This window comes from Pleurodeles waltl, chromosome 1_1, assembly GCF_031143425.1.
Source record: "Pleurodeles waltl isolate 20211129_DDA chromosome 1_1, aPleWal1.hap1.20221129, whole genome shotgun sequence".
In the NCBI taxonomy this organism is placed as follows: Eukaryota; Metazoa; Chordata; class Amphibia; order Caudata; family Salamandridae; genus Pleurodeles; species Pleurodeles waltl.
In genome coordinates, this window is record NC_090436.1 from 836,751,944 (window position 1) to 836,766,808 (window position 14,865).

Here is a 14,865-nt window from a genome sequence, read left to right on the forward strand (position 1 = left end):
TTCGGCGCAAAACTAACGCCATATTTATACTTTGGCGCTAGACGTGTCTAGCGCCAAAGTATGAGTAAAGAGCGTCATTTTTTAGCGTGAACGCCTTCGTTGCGTTAATGAGATGCAAGGTAGGCGTTCCCGTCCAAAAAAATGACTGCGACGCAAATGCGTCGTATTTATACTCCCGGGCAAAAATCACGCCCGGGAGTTGGCGGGGCAGAAAACCCCGCATTTGCGACACTTTTTAACGCCTGGGTCAGGGCAGGCGTTAAGGGACCTGTGGGCTCAAAATGAGCCCACAGCTGCCCTCCCATGCCCCCAGGGACCCCCCCTGCCACCCTTGCCCACCCCAGGAGGACACCCAAGGATGGAGGGACCCACCCCAGGGACATTCAGGTAAGTTCAGGTAAGTATAAATATTTTTTTTTTTAATATTTTTTGTGGCATAGGGGGGCCTGATTTGTGCCCCCCTACATGCCTCAATGCCCAATGACCATGCCCAGGGGACATAAGTCCCCTGGGCATGGCCATTGGGCAAGGGGGCATGACTCCTGTCTTTACTAAGACAGGAGTCATGTAAATGGCGTCTGGGCGTCGTTAAAAATGGCGCAAATCGGGTGGAGGCGATTTTTTGCGTCAACCTGACTTGCACCATTTTTAAGACGCCCTAGCGCCATTTTTCCCTACGCCGGCGCTGCCTGGTGTACGTGGTTTTTTTCCACGCACACCAGGCAGCGCCGGTCTGCTTGCGCCGGCTAACGGCATTCAATAAATACGGCGCCAGCATGGCGCTTCAGAATGGCGTTAGCCGGCGCAAAATTTTTTGACGCTAAACTGCGTTAGCGCAGTTTAGCGTCAAAAAGTATAAATACGGGCCATAGTATTTTGTTATGGTTTCTCTACTGCACATGTAGTGTCCTGCTTTTGTTACGCGTCAAGGACGATACTGATGTAGCACAGAACAACCACCCCATGTTGTTAGTTAGCCCGTATATCGTGCAGCAGGCAGTGGTTTAAGCCACCACGCCTCCTGTTCACTTGACCCTCGAAAGTATTTTGCTTGTATGTTTAAATAATGAACTGCGAGGCCTGTAGGTGCGATATGCAAAAGAAGGCGTGGGCGGGGAGTGGGGGCAGCTGAACTCCACAAACATTCCCCCTTTTCTCTTCATGTCTGAACAGTGCAATTTGAAGTGTCCAGCGCAATATTAAGCGGGTGATCTGAGAAGGATATGAGGTGCCCTTTGGCCTTTCACCGCTTCTGCCTTTGGTGTCTCCCCGACCCAGGCAATGGATAGACCCTCCTTTCACACCTCTGATTGCCATGGAGACCAACAGCAATGAAGTCACCTTCTTTTATCGTGAGACAGTCCTTCTGAAGTGGGTGTGGACACTACTTCATTATTTAACAATAGATTATATTACTTTAACTCACAATACATACAATTCTTCACTTGCAAGACAGTTCGTTCAGAAGGTTGGTGTGTAACCAAAAACGACAAGAACTATATCGGAGTATTTTCCTGAAAGGTATATAGAAGTATATATTTTACTGTTGCCCCAAGTGGAAACGGTGGTTATTAAGAATGGTTCGGAAAGGGAGGAATCGTATCGAAGAACTCATGGACGATGGTGAGTATAATGAATTGAATTTCTGTAGTACAAAAAGGTTGTTGAGTTCCAAGTCGTGTTTTCTGTGTGGATTTTATAATCTCCAAGCCATTCACGACATGTTATTGTGGCAATCGATGAAGAATACAGTACGCTATTTAATGACGGTATTTCACGATGAACTAACATTTAACGACTTTCTGAATGTGAACAATTAGGCAGAAGGATTTCATGCCAATGTGTGATGAAACTGCCCAATCTGGAAAAAAATCATTCTACAAATTTGTGTCCTTGCAGTTGGAATTGACATCGATGGAATGGTGGAGTCCAGTGAATCGGAGGACAGTGATGGTGAGTGCTGCGCAAGAATGCCTCGCGTAATTGTGTGCCGTTCAGTTCGTGCTTAAACCTGCCCTGTGCTCTACTGTTTTATGATATTATTTTTACTCAGTTGTCACGTATATCATTTAAGATTTTTCGCCGTAAGGTGACTTTTTTCACATTTCTTTTTCACATTGTTTTAAAAGAGCGATACGAATTCTGAGTCTGATCTAGTACTAGGCACTATCACACTTGATGTTCTGTGCAGTCTCCCAAGGAGGGACCCTGTCTACTTTGTCTCTCCTGACTGATTTCCCTGAAATAGTCAGATTTTCACCTCGTATAGTGCGGTTATCTTTAGTTCAAACTGTAGGTCTCTGTCAAGAGTGAGGCAGGAAGACTGCATGTGTAATTCTACACCTGAAATTATCAAATCTGCAGGGTTTGGTAATTCTGGGATCTGGAAATACTATACTATTCTAACTTATGTCCTAAGGAATGAGGAACTACGAGAGAAAACGGTGTTTCTGAACTAACTTCACCATATAATTCCAACCTGCTGGGCACTTTTATACGAGCAGTTTCCACCTTTACCTTATTAATTCTAACATGGCGGCTAAGGTCTGCAGCAGTACAAATACAAATACAGCTGAACCTGACCAATATTTAAGGTCTCAGGGTTCGATAAACCCCTAAAAGATTTGTGAGCAGTGCAAGCTTCATACCCGAGAAATGGAAAATCAGGGCAAACTTCATCAGCCCATGCGTCAGTATTCAGGATTCAGCCCTGGGAATCGCAGAAAGAATAGGCATGGGTTACAGAAGCTTGCTCTGTTTTCTTGCTAACCATGCATAAAGTTTGAAACTTTTTCAAGTAACCAAAACAGGATCTGTGAATTCCCCCAAAAATCTAAAAAAAATAACACCCGTCGAAAAGCCAGGCCCTATGGGTCAAATCTTATGGAGTGGAGTTCGACTAAGTGCAATTTGTTGGGAGCAGGGGTCGGTTGGGCAGTGGTTGGCCAACCACAATGGTTTTGGTGCATGGCCTTGGCATTGCATGCCCTTTGGTGGCTGACCACCCGTGTTGAATTGGGAGCAGGGCATGGCCTATAGACATGTGCAGTAGGGGCTGGAAATTAATCACATAACAAACACCCATGAAATTCACTGAAAAACGCCATTAAAAACTGATCTTTGGTTCTGGCTCAAATGCTAAAACCACTGAAATTCACCAGTTAACACACACAACATATACATTAATTCGCACTGCCTGCCATGCTCTAAACAGAAATTTACCAACAATAAAGATCCAAAAAAAGCTATAAGGGAACAGCATGACAGACAGAACAAGTATGGCTTGTGTTGTGTTCGTTGATAACCATAACTTCATGATGAATTGCAATGGTTTTACACATTCAAGTCAGAATCATAACTCCGTTTTTAACAGTTTGTTTCATTTAAAAAATATATAGTCTTATGCAGATGTACATTTATTTATGTATGTATACACACATGAATACATAAAAAGCGATATTATATGGATAATATATTTACATAAAGGGGTTTTCTGCCACCTCTCTTTATCCATTGGTCTGTACTTGTGTCATTCATATTTTGTTTCCACCCACTACAATAAAGCATGGGCAATGGGTCAGCTTAGTTTAGCCACTGGCTAACTTCACTTTGCATGACTACATTTAGCCCTTTTCGCAAGGAGCACATCCGCACACAAGGTACATCCTTCAATGGCAATGTGTTTTTTTTTACACTTAATTATTTCTTTAGTGTTGCTTTTGTTCTAGAACATGATGTGATTGCAGGACATTTTCAACCAGATGGAAGCACAGGCTGCATTCCAGGTTTATCAGTCGCTGTCTCCTACCAGTGCTGTTAGAAATTCCTTTCAAAGTGCTCTGGTCACATGCAGCTGTGGCATGAACCTCACTTGACCCTTCCCCGCACACCCCCTGCCAAAACACCATTACACCGTGTGCCAAGGGCAGGAGTGAATGCAGATTTGAGGGGGGATTGGGAAGAGACCATCAAAAATAATTTGAAAGTAGGCAAAGTGGTTACTTTACAGGGAACATATACCTTTGTGAATAATAAAGTAAAACATTTCCAAGTGCAAATGGGCATATTCACTCAATTTCCTGTGATGGAAATGTGGGAACCTGTACGTTTCATGTTTTCAGGAGCACTCCTAAAAATCTCTGAGAACCCATGAAAAAAGTCTGAAGTATATTTAGAAGTATATTTAGAAAATATGTGTAAGGCTATAGATTAAAATGTCCAATATTTTCATGGTGCTGTTTCAAATCAAATCCATAATGTGCAAATACATGCCTTTATCCAAGACACACAAACAAAAGGAATGGACGTGTGTGTCAGATTGATAGTAACAAATGGGCTGCAGGGAGAAGGGGCTAAAGTAGCTGAGATGTGAGCATCCCTTCAGGCAGACTGTCATATTGTAATAAGATGTTTGTGCCACAGTTCTTTATTGAGTATTTTTTTACACACATATGAAACATCAGTGGGCTGTGATGCACTCAGACTACTTCATCTATATAAGGTAACACGAAGACATCAACAAAACAAGTCTCAAATCAGAAGATCACCAAGGCAATAATGCGGGCAGACTAAGAAGGATTCACAATATTGTGGAAAAGAAGGAATTGGGGGGGGGGGGGGGCTCTCCAATAGAGCTCTAGAACACATCTGCATTCCCTGGACGGAAGATCCAGAGCCAAAATGTAATTGCCCCACACATATGGCTCACAGAAATGTGAGGACGGAAAAGGGCAACAATAGGTGAGGCAACACTGCTCAGCGATCAGCAGTCATAGGGTTGTGGCCATAAGTCTGGGAAGGTTGGCGTAAGATTGGAGATGATGAGGAGGACTGAAGAGATTCAAGTGTCCAGTAGTCTACAGCAGTCACCAGTGGTCCTTGGGAGGGGGAATTGTAACAGTGGGGAGCATTAGGTGTTCTTGGAATTCACAGCCAGGACCAGGCTATACAAGTCCCACTGTACTGGTGCCTTGTCCTTTTAAAACTTAACAAGCCAGGGTTGGGAGAAGGATGCAGTGTGCACTGCACAGCTTCAAAGGACATCAAACAATTGGACTGGGTGAAAGTGAAAATCGCAATACTGTGGGTGTTAGGTCCCATCTTGCAACAGTCTTGAAAGCAATGAAGGAGGGTGTACTCCCAAATCAGGACTGAACATGCCTAAAAACTTGGGTTTGAATGTGTACTTCACATAAAGTGTTCCCACATCACATCCCAAATGGTGACTTGGATGTGTTGCTTTTGTAAATGACATCATCATAATCCTCCATTTTAATAATTTCCAGATATAGGTCAGAATACATGGGTGTCAATGGAAATTTCTAGAGTCTAAATGTGTATTATTTTGCAAACGACAATGCAGTATTAGACCATCATCTTGTGTGAGCTGAAGTCCCAAGTATATTAGACATGCAATGTAACATGTTCAAAGAGGCTGATGGCACAAAATGGCATTTAGAGAATGATCGCATGGATGCCCCTATTTGTGATTAGTAAAGTGCTAGGTAGAGACAGGACCACCAGGTGTGTAAGATGTCATGTTTCATCTGCCTGCACCTCCAGTAGTCTGAACCTTGATTCATGTGGCCCAGATGCATACTTTAAGAAGACTAGTGCCATTCATGTAAAATTTTGAAATGGCTGTATTTCAGTCTTTTTTAACACTTTTATTCATTGGTATTTTAAATGGTACATATCATGATTCACAGTCCCATAACAGATTACGCAGCCAGAATTATACACCATTCCATGTCAACATTGAAGTGAATGACTGTTTCCTATATTATAAAACCAACACCCCTGAGTGGCCTTAGGCTCTACAATTCCAATTTCAAACACAGAAGTCCTTGGTGGGATGGCTCATGAGCCTCCAATTCAGAATAACATGCTCGTGAAGCAGGGAGTCGGCTTCCACCAATTCTAGCTCTTTTGAACCCATATACCAACCCTCCCCTAATATAACAAGTAACAAACAAACCAATCAACTTGCCTAGGATGGAAAACATAGCTGCGTGATGTGTGGGTGCAGTCGCCAAGCCGTAGTGCCGCGCAATCCCTTGCGAAGCCCCAAACCTGTCTGTAACAGCGTGGGACCCATCAGGGCCAAGGTGGGGGGGGCGTAACATGGGTTCATTCAGGGGGTCCACATCAGGTGTATGAATCTACAGGTTTTTTTTGAGAGGGTGTGGTTGTCATACCTCTAACCCCGTATAATAGGGGGTCCATCGGGGTCCTTGTCTGTGGCAGTGTCAAGGGTTTCCCAGGCATACACCAACTCTGCCCAAAGGGGGGCTATCGGTCTGTGTCTCAGTCCTCTCCTCTCTTCCCTCTGTAGTGCCCTTTCCTCTGCCCTTGCCCAGCATGTGACATCCGCTACCCATTTGCCCAATCTAGGCCAGTTTGTATTTTTTCAGGCCATCGCCACCTGTTCCCCACCTTTTTTGGAGGGGCCTGTTGAAGAGTCCCAGTAAGCAGACAGCCGGCCTGTTGTCCAATTGCCTGTCTAGTGTGCTGTTGAGCCTTTCAAGGACTTCGCCCCAAAAATGTCTTAGCGCCAGGCATTCCTGGTCATGTGGCCAAAGTCAGCATTGCTCAACTGGCATGATGAGCAAGTCCCTGATGTTACTCTGTATATATCCGATTAATTCTGTGTGGAGTGAGGTAGGTCCTATGGACGTAGTTGTATTGAATATACTTAAGGCATGTGTTTCGTGAAACTTTGTGTACATATGCTAGGGTCCGGGTCCATTCGGTGCTCGCCATGTTTCTGCCTATATCTGTGTCCCATTTATGTTTTAGCCCCCCCAGCGATTGTTCAATCATCCCGTTCAGTTCTCTGTATATGGCTGTATTTCAGTCTTGTTCCCTTAACCCTTTGTTATGGAACACTAAAATATCAGACCACGTTGTCAGCAAAATAAAACTTTAGCTTCTCCTGCCTTATATGTCTAAGGGCTTTCATCATCGGTGTAGAAAACAGAATATCAATAAACAGAGTGCCTGGAGATCATTCAAATGCATTATCCCCAAAGTTTGTAATACTCCATGAGAAGCTGGGGGGCTGCTACTCTGTAACTCTTGCACCGGAACAGTTGATTATATTTTCATATTTCAGAAGGATTCAGACCAAAGACTACGTGATGTTCTTTGAATAATTTTAGCCAGCCTCCATTTACGTGAGCATCCAGAATGTGAATTCTGGCCTTCTTCCACATCTGTCAATGTAACTTTTGCTCATCGATTCCTAGTCATACATTGCCCCAAATTGGCCCAGTCAAAAGCATACTAGAGTCAAATGTAATGAGCTTGTGTGCATCCCAACATGCAAGGTCCATGGCATTCATAAGAGAGTTTCTGTCTGACAACATTGTCAGATCCATACACCAGATCCAGTTCTTAATAAGAACCCACATAGGTTTGTTTAGTCATGATGGGAACATACAAAAGAAAAGGGTAGCTAGTGTGTCAAGCTTAACCATATTGGTGAAAGTGCTGGGCTCTAAAGAGGTCAGGTTTATCCATAAGATTCCACTGCACCATTTCTCGTGTCATTTTTAACACCTGCTCAGAGCAGGCATTAAATTGAGGCACATCATTTTTGATAATGGGCCTCTATGTACTTTGCAGGATTAGCGCTAACATATTTGGCACTAATCCTGCAAAGTGCCACAATAGCATCAGAAATTATAATACTATTAATCCTAACGTGCACCGTGGTGTGTTGTATCATTAATATGGCACACACATAGTGGCATTAGGGGGAGCACAATGGGACGCAAGATTTCCTAAATCTGGGCCCAAATGGGTCAGAGTTACTATTCCCACTCCAAACTTCACCACACTGGAGAAAGTGTTGGTCTATAAAATGGTAACATTTACAATTTTCCCTCCAAACTAAGACACAGGAGACAATATTTGACTCTACAGGGGTCACATTAATGTTGGCCACTGCAATCTAAGCCATCTAAGTAGGGTGGAACTCTTAAAGGGTCACATTTATCATTCCCACTCCAGAGTTACATACATTAAGGAATGTTGTGTACCTCTAAAAATACCAAAAGGGCCATACCAAAAATAAAAATATTGAAAATAATACATAAAGATCAATAAATCATTATTAATACATGTATTTACTTAAAACATCACAGTCTAATTAAGTCATATATATATATATATATATATATATATATATATATATATATATATATATATATATATATATATATGTCAGACTCCGCTGTTGGCGCGGTTTCAATCCCATGTTATCGGAGGATAAACTGTGTACTTGTTCCATTCTGTCTAAAAACGAAGGGTTCTCCTCCCGCCCCCTTTGTGGTAAGGTTCATTGGCCAGGGGGAAGCACTAGGTGGTGGCTGACTTGCATTCACCCTTCACACATTGTATCTGGGACTACATATCCCAGCAACTCTCAAGGTTAGCCATTTTTAGGGTGTGGCTCTGCTATATAAACCAGCCACACCCAATCTCCAGTGCACACTATTCTGGAGCCTTCATCAAGCTGACTCCTTTTCCAGACTCTGCTAACGAGTGTTCCAACTCGTTCACGGTGAGCCCGTTCCATTAGGGTTTTCCCTAATGGTGTTTGTGTCAGTTACTAAGCAACTGTAATAGTTGCAATCTCATCTCCGACCTTCGAAGTTGAGAAATTGCATGTTGACTTAGCGCGCGGCTGTATTTAACTGGCAACATTGTTTAGAATGCTGCCTTGAATACAAAGTATCCAAATAATTGCCACTTTGCTAGAGAATAACATTTGTTCTTGTTTATTGATTTTCCAAATAGCTGCCACTGTGTTAAAAAATAACATTTGTTCTTGTTTATTGATTTTTCCAAAGAGCTGCAGTTTTGCTAAATAATTTGTTCTTGTTTATTGATTTTTGGATTGCTTGTGCTATTTATTTAACACATGTTAAATAGAATAAGAGAATTGACCTTGTAATAGTTTTTCCTTTGCAGCATCTTGTTTGTTCTTGTAATCACTAAAAAGAAAAAGAGTGGACTTCTATTTAGAATGATTTTCTTGTGATATTAACCCTTGATTTCCTGGTTTCTATTTTGGGACTTACTATTTCTCTTGAGTTTCTGAGTTTTCTGACATATGCTCTCTGGTACCTTATGGTGTTGGTTTGGAGTGCCAATTATTAGATTGTCAAGTGAGAATAGGGAGTTTAGTTTATTTAATATGTTTGATGGAAAACATATTTACAAATTTATATTGTTTGATTTATAAATACTGTGATTGTTATTCTATGGTAAGTCTAACAGTTTTACTTTTAGGTCTCCCTCCTAGCTGTACCCATCCTAATTCCCTTCCCCCCGCCTGGCCGCTCCAATCATCAGTGCTATTACAGCATTCTGAGTTGGTTCTGCCTGGATGTGGGCCTCTAAATCATCAACGCACAGACTCCGAGGAATTGGGCCTTGACAGAATAGTGTGCCCACGAGTTTTTACATTCCTCTTGGTCTGTGTGGTTGGTGTTTAAGATGGCCACCTTAGATACAGTGATGCAAGCTATTACACAATTACAAAAAGAACTCCAAGACTCTAAAAACACCACAGCGGCCTTAGTCACAAAGGTGACGCAGTTACAAGCCAAAGTAGACGGTGCCACACCCCAACCACGTGTGCCTCCTAGTAATATATCTGTGAATGTTCCTACACAGATTCCGCTTGCGGCTCCCGAACGCTTTTCAGGAGACCCTTCAAAAGTGCAGGTTTTTCTTACTCAGGTGGAGTTGCATTTTACATGCCGCCCTACTGCTTTTCCGTATCCACAGTCCAGAATAGCCTTTCTCATTTCGTATTTGTCTGGTGATGCTGCTTCTTGGGCAGTCCCTCTGGTACGTCAAGACAGTCGATTATTATATAACTGGCATCTTTTTGTTGAAGAATTTGAAAAACTATTTGATCGACGTGCTGTTACCATGTCGGCTGACAGAGAACTTCTTGAATTAAAACAAGGTAATAAGGACCTTATCTCTTATCTATCTCATTTCAATCGTTTGGTAGTAGAGACTTCTTGGCCAGAGGAGAAGAGATCAGCCCTTTTTTATCAAGGACTTAAAGAGGAATTAAAAGACATTCTGGCACAAATAGATCCACAACCCAAAACATGTACGGATCTAATTAACCTCACTTTGAGATTAGACCACAGACTTTCTGAACGTAAGGGAAACAAAAAACGCCCTGAACGTAACACTTGGTATCAAGATAGATACAGAAATCCATTATCTTCAACATCATCAGGGAACGTGGGAGAACCTATGGAGATAGGAACTCTCCGTCAACCATTAACCAAGGAAGAAAAGGATCTTCGTCGTCGCAATGGACAATGTCTTTATTGTGGAAAGAAAGGACATTTTGTAAGAGATTGTCTAGCCAAACCAAGAAATAAAACAGATTCTATAAACACTCCACAGAAAAAGATAGCCATGTTAGATAATCCAGAGGAAAACTAGGACACCCAAGAATCAAAGAAGGGGACCTCTTGGGTAGTTTAATGATCCCTTCAGTACATTCTGACTCTAAGTGCCATATCAGACATCTACGGATCTCCATGCAAATCCTGGTTTTGGGGAAATGGCAAAAAGTTCAAGCCTTAATAGATTCTGGTGCAACAGGAAATTTTGTAGATTCACAAACAGTCAAAACCCTACAACTTCCTTGTGTATGAAAAAAGTTACCGGAAATTGTGCAAGCCGTGGATGGGAGCGAATTATCCAGAGGACCAGTAACTATGTGTACTTCTTCCATTCACACGATTTGTCAAGATATTGATGGTCATAATCATTCTGAGAAACTCCTTTTTGATATAATTCAAGCCCCTCAATATGGCTTTATACTTGGTATGCCTTGGTTAATACTGCACAATCCTTACATAGATTGGCAAAAACAAACTTTAAAGTTTTCTTCTGCATTCTTTTTAGGGAATTGTTTGCATGATAGACAAGAAACATTACCCCAATACATAGCCACTGCAGCAGAAAAAGCTATTGATTTACCTGACATATATTCTGAGTATGCCGATGTTTTCTGCGAGAAAGCTGCAAGTACTTTACCTCCTCATAGGCCGTATGATTGCCAAATAGACCTTTTACCTGCTGCTGCCATACCAAATTGCAGAATATACGCCTTGTCAGAAAAAGAAAACTCTTATCTGCGAGAATATCTTTATCAATGTTTAGAAAACAAATTATTCCGCCCCTCACGTTCACCTGCAGCTTCTCCTTTGTTTTTTGTACCAAAGGCAAATGGAGAGTTAAGACGATGTATAGACTACAGAGCGATAAATAAAATCACTGTCAAAAATAAATATCCTTTGCCGTTAATCCCCGTCTTGTTAGACCAAGTCAAAAGTGCAGTGATTTATACCAAATTGGATTTACGTGGAGCTTACCATTTGGTCCGTATACGCGAGGGAGATGAGTGGAAGACAGCGTTTAAAACTCGTTATGGGCTCTTTGAGTATCAAGTAATGCCTTTCGGACTGTGTAACGCTCCTGCTGCTTTCCAATATTTTCTTAATGATGTACTAAGAGAATATCTTGATATTTTTGTGATTGTCTACATTGATGACATCCTGATTTATTCCGATTCAGATGATCTTCATAGAAAACATGTAATACAAGTATTACGCACTTTACGAAACCATCATTTATTCTGTAAATTGAGTAAATGTGAATTCCATGTCAGAACGGTAGAATTTCTAGGTGTAACTCTAACTCCTGATGGGATGCTGATGACAGAATGAAAAATTCAAGCAGTAGTTGATTGGCCTACGCCTAAATCAGTAAAAGATGTGCAATGTTTTCTAGGTTTTGCAAATTTCTATCGGCGTTTTATAGACCATTTTTCTTTAAAAGTAGCTCCTATCACTAGATTGTTACGTAAAAACATTCCTTTCCAGTGGTCTACTGAAGCCAATGAAGCTTTTATTGAACTCAAAAAGGCCTTCACTACTGCCCCAGTTCTAGCCCATCCTAGAGTCACAGAACCTTTTATTGTAGAAGCAGATGCCTCTGATGTAGCAATAGGAGCTATATTATCACAGCGTTATCCCTATACAGGGCAGTTACATCCTGTAGCTTATATGTCACGAAAGTTAAATGCTGCTGAACAAAACTACACTATTGCAGAAAAAGAATTATTAGCAATTCGAGACGCTTTTAAGGAATGGAGGCATTATTTATCTGGGACACAGCATAAAATCACAGTATACACTGATCACCGGAACTTACAGTTCATGAGCTCAGCTAGGGTGTTAACTCCTCGACAACTACGATGGATGTTATTCTTCTCAGAATATGATTTTATTGTAACCTTCAGACCTGGCGCGGAGAATAGAAAAGCAGATGCCTTAACAAGACAAGACTCTTCTCTCTCTCACGAAAGAACAAAACCACAACCGATCATAGATCCTACAAAGGTTTTATGTTTGATAGCTGCAGAAGACTTTCTTGGCCTCATTCGTTCAAACTTTCATATTACAGAATGGAAAAAATGGTTACAACAAGGTACCATGTATACCATCCAACAAGGCTTACCATTATATGCATCTCGAGTTTTTGTACCAACTTTAGATTTAAGACAAACTGCCTTTCAGTGGTTACATACCCATCCAATAGCAGGACATCCAGGTCCTCAAAAGACTATAGATCTAATGAAACGATACTTCTGGTGGCCCTCTTTTTCTAAAGATATTAAATCTTTCATACAATCATGTGAAGTTTGTGCTCGTTGTAAAAACACTCACAATAAACCAAAAGGATTGTTAATCCCCTTGCCAACTCCAAGTCATCCTTAGGAACATATTAGCATGGACTTCATCACTGGACTTCCAGAAGCATGTCATCAGAATACCATTTTAGTGGTCATAGACAGTTTCACAAAATATGCACATTTTATCGCTTGTAAAGATCTCCCAACATCTAGTCATTTAGCCACCCTTATCCTCCAAAATGTCGTCCGTCTTCACTGACTCCCCAAGACCATTCTGTCTGATAGATGAACACAATTCTCTGCCCGTTTCTGGCAAGCATGGAGCAAAGGATTACAGATAAATTCTGCTCTATCCACCAGTTACCATCCACAGACTGATGGTCAAACAGAAAGGTTAAACCAAATTTTAAAACAGTACTTGCGCTGTTACGCTTCTGACGCCCCTACAACGTGGCCTGATCTTCTTTGGCTCGCTGAATTGGCATATAATAATTCGTACCATTCTTCCATTAAAGAAACCCCTTTCTATGGAGTATATGGCAGACATCCTAAAATATTGCCAATTGATTTGCCAATCACAGTTCAAACGCTACCCGCGGTCCAAGATGCATTATCTCACATGATAAAAATACATTCAAGATTAAAAACCAATTTGCAACAAGCAAAAGAAGATTACAAATTGCAATATGATAAGAAACATCAAACCGGTCCAATATATAAAGAAAAGGACAAAGTCTGGTTATCTACAAAAAAATTTATGTTCAAAGATCATAACATGTTTAATCCTAAATTCATCGGTCCATATGAGGTGATTCGTCAAATCAACCCAGTGACATACAAATTGAAACTACCACCCTCTTTAAAAATACATCCGGTCTTTCATACATCCTTATTGAAACCAGCCAATTCCTCTAGCATATCTCGTCCACCTCCAATATTGGTGAAAGGGCAATGGGAATATGAAGTGCGGGCCATTTTAGATTCTCGATTTCAAGGGTCCTCATTATGGTATCTAGTGGCATGGAAAGGATATGGACCTGAAGAAAATTTCTGGGAGCCCGCCACTCAAGTACATGCTCCACAACTGATACGGCGGTTTCATCGTCTTCACCCCACTAAGCCTGGCTTTCAACCGCGCTCTGGGAGGGGGTGTACTGTCAGACTCCGCTGTTGGCGCGGTTTCAATCCCATGTTATCGGAGGATAAACTGTGTACTTGTTCCATTCTGTCTAAAAACGAAGGGTTCTCCTCCCGGCCCCTTTGTGGTAAAGTTCATTGACCAGGGGGAAGCACTAGGTGGTGGCTGACTTGCATTCACCCTTCACACATTGTATCTGGGACTACATATCCCAGCAACCCTCAAGGTTAGCCATTTTTAGGGTGTGGCTCTGCTACATAAACTAGCCACACCCAATCTCCAGTGCGCACTATTCTGGAGCCTTCATCAAGCTGACTCCGTTTCCAGACTCTGCTAACGAGTGTTCCAACTCGTTCACGGTGAGCCCGTTCTATTAGGGTTTTCCCTAATGGTGTTTGTGTCAGTTACTAAGCAACTGTAATAGTTGCAATCTCATCTCCGACCTTCGAAGTTGAGAAATTGCATGTTGACTTAGCGCGCGGCTGTAGCAACATTGTTTAGAATGCTGCCTTGACTACAAAGTATCCAAATAATTGCCACTTTGTTAGAGAATAACATTTGTTCTTGTTTATTGATTTTCCAAACAGCTGCCACTGTGTTAAAAAATAACATTTGTTCTTGTTTATTGATTTTTCCAAAGAGCTGCCGTTTTGCTAAAGAATTTGTTCTTGTTTATTGATTTTTGGATTGCTTGTGCTATTTATTTAACACATGTTAAATAGAATAAGAGAATTGACCTTGTAATAGTTTTTCCTTTGCAGCATCTTGTTTGTTCTTGTAATCACTAAAAAGAAAAAGAGTGGACTTCTATTTAGAATGATTTTCTTGTGATATTAACCCTTGATTTCCTGGTTTCTATTTTGGGACTTACTATTTCTCTTGAGTTTCTGAGTTTTCTGACATATGCTCTCTGGTACCTTATGGTGTTGGTTTGGAGTGCCAATTATTAGATTGTCAAGTGAGAATAGGGAGTTTAGTTTATTTAATA

General features: G+C 41.4%; 1 protein-coding gene across 1 annotated transcript in view; it reads left to right on the forward strand.

The window, feature by feature from the left end:
- The first annotated feature begins 1,577 nt into the window (after positions 1-1,577).
- LOC138301836 (transmembrane channel-like protein 2-A) overlaps positions 1,578-14,865 on the forward strand; it is a 536,847-nt gene continuing 523,559 nt past the window's right edge. The window contains exons 1-3 of the mRNA XM_069242355.1: positions 1,578-1,623; positions 1,900-1,953; positions 9,911-9,982. Coding sequence (XP_069098456.1) covers positions 1,578-1,623; positions 1,900-1,953; positions 9,911-9,982 — 172 coding nt within the window. The remainder of the gene's footprint in view (positions 1,624-1,899; positions 1,954-9,910; positions 9,983-14,865) is intronic.